This window comes from Pollicipes pollicipes, unplaced genomic scaffold, assembly GCF_011947565.3.
Source record: "Pollicipes pollicipes isolate AB1234 unplaced genomic scaffold, Ppol_2.1 Scaffold_6138;HRSCAF=7277_pilon_pilon_pilon, whole genome shotgun sequence".
Classification (NCBI taxonomy): Eukaryota; Metazoa; Arthropoda; class Thecostraca; order Pollicipedomorpha; family Pollicipedidae; genus Pollicipes; species Pollicipes pollicipes.
Window position 1 is genome coordinate 23,571,752 of NW_023596818.1, and position 7,439 is coordinate 23,579,190.

General features: G+C 56.1%; 1 protein-coding gene across 1 annotated transcript; it reads right to left on the minus strand.

Moving 5' to 3' along the window:
• Window positions 1–335: 335 nt before the first annotated feature.
• LOC119105479 (protein C19orf12 homolog) lies at window positions 336–2,338 on the minus strand. The gene is made up of 2 exons (XM_037228945.1): window positions 2,179–2,338; window positions 336–1,147 (listed from the first exon to the last, which is right to left on the minus strand). The coding sequence occupies exons 1-2, from the start codon at window positions 2,336–2,338 to the stop codon at window positions 879–881; spliced, it is 429 nt and encodes a 142-aa protein (XP_037084840.1). The 3' UTR covers window positions 336–878.
• Between the last annotated feature and the right edge of the window lie 5,101 nt (window positions 2,339–7,439).

A 7,439-nucleotide genomic window follows, 5' to 3' on the forward strand; every position in this document is an offset into this window, starting at 1 on the left:
CCCGTACAGGCCAATCCACGGTTTATTGCAGCACTGGGAGCATCTAGAACAATTCCATCACAGCTGTGTATTGGAGGCAATGTGAACCATTCTGACCGACAATGACTTCTCGTAGTTCGTCCGCTCACATTTAAGTGCAGTCTGATCGTAAGAGCTCAAAGAAAATACGTGCACGGCATCCGTACCAGCCATGTTACAGACCACAGCCTGCGCTGAAAGCCGCGATGACCGGAGCCCTCAGCGCTCCAAATACCACCGAGGAAAGCCCGCGACGCTTCCCATGAACCACGACACAAGACACGACGCAACGCCGCTCAAAAAGCTCCCACCAAAATATGACAAACCATGTCCGGGTGGCTGTGAAGGGGAAGGATAAGCAATTACCGACGACTGATCAGTCATGTCGTGTTTGGGAGCTGGCGTCCCAAAGTACATCACTTACGGTCACCATGGTAACCCGCTCGCATACCAAAAATCGGGCGTTGCACGCCATGTGTCCAGCACCTGCTGTTCTGTACCCTCTCCCGCCGCGCGTGACTCGACTCAGCTCGACCTGATCCCTGCGTCTGACGCGCGCCGCCATACGAGCCCCGTTTGACGCACACCGCCCCCAGCGCCACACGCGAGCCCCGTCTGAAGCGCACCGCTCCCAGCGCCCCACGCGAGCTCCGTCTGAAGCGCACCGCTCCCAGCGACACACGCGAGCCCCGTCTGAAGCGCACCGCTCCCAGCGCCACACGCGAGCCCCGTCTGAAGCGCACCGCTCCCAGCGCCCCACGCGAGCTCCGTCTGAAGCGCACCGCTCCCAGCGACACACGCGAGCCCCGTCTGAAGCGCACCGCTCCCAGCGACACACGCGAGCCCCAGCTACAGGCATGTCACTCAACCATCTGCAGCGCCATCTCGGACGTGAGGAAGTGCACCACCTGGCCGATGATGGCCGTGCGCAGCTCGCCCATGACGCTGCCCGTGGCCAGCATGGCGAGCGCCGTGATGACGTCATCGGCGCGGATGCGCTGCACCAGGCTGCTGGCAGAGGCCACCAGCCGCCGCTGCCGGTCCAGCGGCATCTCCCGGATCACCTGCGCCGCCGGCCGGAACTGGTCGCGGCTCATGGCGTACGCCGCTCCGCCGCCGGCAGTGCCGCCTGCCGGAGCCGGCCGGAGTTAGAGGTGGCTCACGCGAAGGGGGAACGTGTCAGCTGCCGGGGAGCAGTGAAGATTTCGGAGTAGACCTTTGGATCAGATCGTGCGAGGCGCTGACTCACTCGACCTGGTTGGCAGTGTTTGGCAAACAAGCAGTACGGCCGTTTTTGCACTCCAGGAACACTACGAGACAGGAGATATCAGGATAAGGAGAGCACGCGTCCAGTTCTAGAGCAGGCAACGACCGAACTACTTTCAGGACTCAGAAGCATCCACTAACCGGCCTCAACAGCACTCTCGGCGGAAGCAATACGGTAGTCTTGGGGCTTTCGGATGCTTCTCTCAGCAGAAACAACACACAAAAACTGGATCTCATAAACAAACGATCGACGCTAGCCAGTCGCCTTCGTGGCTGTGACCACATGTACCGGTGCGCGGAGGCTACAGAGATCATACCAGACCAATGCGCACGGTCTTATATCAGAAGACAAGTCTATGGTAACGGTGACAGTGCGGCAGTGCTGCTAAATGGTGTCCAGTCAGATATAGTCATCCGACTGACCAGCTGACCGGACGGCAGAAGGGGGGGGGATGACCCAGCGGCGGGGCAAGACCGACCCACCGGTGGGTGAGACTGACCCAGCAGTGAGGTGAGACCGACCCAGTAGTGAATGAAACCGACCCAGCGGCGGAAGAGAATGATCCAGCGGGGGGGGGGGGGGGGTAAGACTGACCCAGCGCCGGGTGAGATTGACCTAGTGGCGGGGGAGGCTGACACAACGGTGGGGAGACTGACCCAGCCGTGAGCTGAGACTGACACTGCCGGTGGGTGAGACTGACCCAGCGGCGGGGGGACTGCCCCAGCGGCGTGGGAGACTGACCCAGCGGGGAGGGGACTGACCCAGCGGCGGGGGAGACTGACCTAGCGGCGGGTGAGACTGACCCAGCGGCGGAGGAGACTGACCCAGCCGTGAGCTGAGACTGACACTGCCGATGGGTGAAACTGACCCAGCGGCGGGGGGGGGGGACTGACCAAGAAGCAGACCGGGCGGGCCGAGCGCCACGCCGCCGACGAACGCGCCCAAGCCGGCCACCAGCGCGCCCCAGGCCGAGCCCTTCACGGTGACGCGCAAGTCCTCCTCCTCGGCCAGCTGCGCTAGCAGCGCTAGACAGTCGTGCCGGTCGAGCGGCATGGCGGCGGCGTCAGGACGGACGGCGGCTGACCGGGCGGCGTGAGGGCAGCGGCCGGAGACAGCTGCCGGACAGACGGAGGGGCGTGAACTGACGCACAGCGTGCCACCTGAACGCCTCAAAAAGGCTGTCGCCATCCGATCGGAGACAGACAGCGATCAAACGCTGGCACGGGAAGCACCGCGGGATATCGTCACTCATCACTGCCATCGTTGGCGACGGAAACAGCGCTCCGCGGCTACACATGGGCGGAAGGCCCAGTCCGAATGGGCAGTACATGTACCGCCGCCAGACAAACCTCGTAGTAACAAAAGTAACGATCCGCATCGGCCCATTCTTCATAGTACACGCGACCCTACTGACGCAATTTACTGCTGTTTCGGAGGTGAGGCACATGCGCGATCAGCATCAGTGCAAGCCCTAATAGGATAGGAGCAGCAATAGAAGTAGGTGGTACAGCCCATGGAGGCGTACAGAACGCAGCCAATGGCGGAAACGGACATAATCTCCAGTCTTTGTAACGCCATCCGACTAAAAGCATCACTATTGATCACGTCATTTACATGTGATTGCGATCTACCCGAGTACTTGCTCAGCATCCCGAATGATCGTCACCATGGGTGATTTAAATTGTAAGCTACTGGACCATGCTAGTACCGTTACAAAGGACCGGTTCAATAAGATGCCCCGATCGTTTCATCTGAATCAGTTTGTCAGAGAGCTCAATTTTCTTCGGGTCACTTTTAAACGTGGTCATTTTCAACGAAAAGACGATAACGTTTTGGAGCTTTTCATGGTGCTTTTTGCTCTTACCGTTTTGTTTGCACGCTCTTAATTTTGCCAAAGTGTTGTGTCAAGCCTCCCCGTATCCATACTCGACTACTGAAACGGGTTGACTATGTTTGTTTGCCTCATGGTTTGTACAATGTCAACTGGTCCGGTGTTTTTAGGCGCTCATTAGTCACTGATACATGGTCCCATTTGCTTGACCGTCTTACACCAATCATCGACAAACACGCTCCGATCCAACTAATGGCATGAAGGAATCCAGGCGCACAAGCTGTCATCCCGGTGACCTTTCACCTCATGTCACAGCAAAGGCACAGCTCCCTATTGCGTCGCGAGGGGAGATCGCCGGCTTTCAGCGAACTGGACCGGAGGGTGAGGTCGGCGATCAGGCGTGACTGCCGAGTGGGTACTGAGGACAGGTTGCAAGCGCAGGGGAGCAGTTCGCTGTAACGCATTATCCACCCGATGTTGGCGGGGAAAAACAGCGGTGCTCGCAACCTGCCAGCCGCGACCCCGGACGAGATGAATAATTATGTTGTCTAACGATCCCCGTGTTGCAGCCAACCTGACTGGTCTCGGACAGTCACCTGACGTCGTTATCAACACCTGCCTCACCTTCTGCAATTTTCCCAATTCCTGGAAACACTCCCTAACTCACTCCATTTTCAAATCCGGCGATCCAATCCCGGTCTCCATTTACCGTCTTATTTCTATCGTTCTTATCACGGCCAATATTGTCGAGCGTGTGGCGCAGCGTCAGGTGTTCACCTTTATGTCCGGCAATCGTCTTCTGTCCTCGTCCCAACATGGTTTCCGTCCCCGCCATTCCACCGGGACTGTTCTGCTCATCGTGGCCAACCGCATCTTTTCAAAAACGATCGTGGTCATCTTTCACTTCCGTGCCTCTTGGATCTCAGTAAATGTTTTGACGCCACTCCTCACGCTCAACTACTTTCCAAGTTCCAGCTATATGATACTGGCCCGGCTTGGTTCGCCTCCTATCTTACTGGCCATTTCCAGTCAGTCTTCCTCTCTTGGTGACAAAATGGTCTCCAATCCCCTCCCCAATACCATGGGAGTCTTCCAAGGATCAGCCCCCCGCCCCGTCCTCTGTTATTCACAATCTTCGCCAACGACCTCGGCCTGCACGCGCCGGACGCTCATATGACCAGTACGCTGACGACAGAAATCCTCATATCCGATGTCAAACGCAACCTTTCTTCCCTCGTCCAACGTATGGAAACATTCCTGTCCTCCCTAGCATCGTGGTTCCGTGCCCGCAGTCTCAATTTCAACACATCCAAAACCGAACTCGTTCTCCTTGGCACCCGACAGAACACTCGCGGACTTTTCCCTGTCAGCGTACGGGTCGGCGGGGAGATCGTTCGGGGGAGCCCGACCGTAAAAAGTTGGGTGTGCTACTTGACCGCCACCTGATCTGGGACGCACACGTCAGTGATGTAGTAAAAAAGAGCATCGGCGTCCAGATCGGTCTCTGACACCTGAGGTATTTCCTCCCGCAGCGAGTGCTGCTGAACATAATGCAGGACCTTCCCACATTGCGCGTGAGTTACCACTGCGTTTCGGTTTATGGCCAGGGGTCAGCTGCTGCTTAAAGTAGTTAACTTCTCTACCAGATGCAACAGTTCAATGCAACCATACCATCCAATGCCTTACCGGTGGCCGCGGACGGGACGACAACCGTAAGCCCGACACGTAGCCCGGCGGAGAGTTCCCACCGCCGGAGAAGGGGCCCGGGACTCCCTGCCGTTAGCACCGAACAGGTCTCGCTGACGTCAGCCACAACTCACTGAGCCCACACTTGTCCACTGAAGATACCCCGTCGATCCTTGGTCATAGTCGAGGAGCGTGCGAATAACTCATAGAGTACGTGCGTGTGAGCACGGTGCATCATTGGGGGAGGGGGAAGCAAAGGGTGAATTTTCCTGCCCCTGCCAGCAGGCAAGGAGGCAAGGGTATGTTTCGCCTTCCCAAAATGGGGCCTTTTTGCAAAACTAAAACCTTTTTGAGGGTTCAAGTCAAGGATCTCTTAACTGAGCTAGAGAACAATAAATGAGACCCAGAAGACTCCTTTCTACATCAAGAGGTACGTTTTCCGGACCATAAGGCCACGCTTATATATGAGGGCCGCCTTTATGAATAATACAGTAGTCCATGCTCTATATCAGGATGCAAATGTTGCATAAAGAAGCCCCTTTGCTAGATGGAGAGACACCGTTTATGAACTAGGAGGCCCTGCGCTGGGTTAAGTGGCACTGTCTATTTTAAGGAGGCCCATTTTGGGGCAGGAGGCCTTTTCGTACGTCACATAGCCACGGTTTTGAATTAGGATGCCCTATTTTTCGATAACGAAGCCTTTGACTAGCTTTGGAGGCCCATCGTGAACCGAAATCCGTTATTTTGTTTTGCTGCCGACGGTTAGTTGCTTGAATGTGATGATTGTAACTGGTTTATAAAGGAACATATGCCCACTGTACCAATTCTCCTTCAATACTGCACAACCCATGGGTCCCTGTTTTGTCCAGGAGGCCCCCTTGAAACTCCTGCCCCCAACTCAAAATGCGTGCCGCCGCCCCTGCGCGCGTGGTTGGGGCTTTGGCTTATCTCTCGTGCGAAAGACCGGGTAGTGGTCTGAGAAGGGGAGACGTTGTTTATTACCGCATTATCTTCAGCACCTACACACACGCACACGCACACGCACATGCACACACACACACACACACACACACACACACACACACACACACACACACACACACACACACACACACACACACACACACACACACACACACACACACACACACACACACACACACATGTACATACACACGCGCGCGCACGCACACGAACACGAACACGAACACGCACACGCACACGCACACAAACATATCCACATGGCTGGGGTTAAATTAATCATTCATCCTTTCGGAATCGCGGCTGACAGGTTGCGAGCACTGCTCTTAGTCCACGATAACGCCGGGGGGGGGGGGGGGGGAATAATGCGTTACAGCGAACTGCTCCCCTGCGCTTGCAACCTGTCCTCAGTACCCACTCGGCAGTCACGCCTGATCGCCGACCTCAGCCTCCGGTCCAGTTCGCGGTGAGCCGGCGATCTCCCCTCGCGACGCAACACGTCCCTTCGCTGTGCCATGAGGTAAAAGGTCACCGTTATGACAGCTTGTGCGCCTGGATTCCTTCATGTCATTAGTTGGATCGGAGCGCGTTTGTTGATGATTGGTGTAAAACAGTCAAGCAAATGGGACCACATATCAGCGACTAATAAACGCCTAAAAACGCCAGACCGGTCGACATGGTGCAACAAACGTGGTCATGGTGCAACAAACGTGGTCATGGTGCTACAAACGTGGTCATGGTGCAACAAACGTGGTCAGCCCGTTTCAACAGTTGAGTATGGATGCGGAGAGGCTTGACATAACACCTCAGCAAAACTATGGGCGTGCGAACAAAAAAAGTGAGGGCTTAAAGCGTAGTGAAAAGCTCCAACACACTGAACGACGTCATCTAAACTAGAAATGACTACGCCTTAAAGCGACCCGGAAGAGCAAGTAGTCTCGCTGACAATCTGATACAGATGAAACGATCGGAGCATCTCATTTAGCCGGTCCTGTGCAACGTTTCTAGCGGGATCCAGTAAATTGCAATCTAATTTACCCATGATGACGCTCGGTCTGGGGTGCTGAGCGAGTACTCGGGAAAATCATAATCACATGGAGATGACGTGATCAACAAGGATGCTTTAGACGAATGGCGTTACAGAGACTGTAAATCGTGATCATTTACGCCGTTGGCTGCGTTCTGTATGCATCCATGGGTTGTACCGGCTACTTCTATTGGTGCTCCTATCCTACCAGGGCTTGCATTGATACTGATCATGCACGTGCCTAACCTCCGAGATCGCACGGAATTACGCCAGTGGAGTCGCGTTTAGTACGAAGAATGGGCCGACGCGGATGGTTACGTGTGTTACCACGAGGTTTGTGTGGCGGCGATACATGCGCTGACCAATCGGTCTGGGCCTACTGCCGTTGTATTATCGCGGGGCGCTGTCTCCACCGCTATCGAGCACAGTGATGAGTGACGGTATTCCCCGGTGCTCCCCGCGCCAGCGTTTGATCCCTATCTGTCTCCAATCGGATGACGACAGCCTTTTTGAGGCGCTCAGGTGGCACGCTGTGCGTCAGTTCACGCCCCTCCGTCTGTCCGGCAGCTGTCTCCGGCCGCTGCCCTCACGCCGCCCGGTCAGCTGCCGTCCGTCCTGACGCCGCCGCC

Excerpts from the sequence above, each read along its gene's own strand:
- LOC119105479 (XM_037228945.1), bottom strand. The coding sequence starts at position 2,338 with ATGCCGCTCGACCGGCACGACTGTCTAGCGCTGCTAGCGCAGCTGGCC. Across the intron at positions 1,148-2,178 it reads CCCGCCCGGTCTGCTTCTTG|GCGGCACTGCCGGCGGCGGA; the intron begins GTCAGTCCCCCC and ends CGGCTCCGGCAG.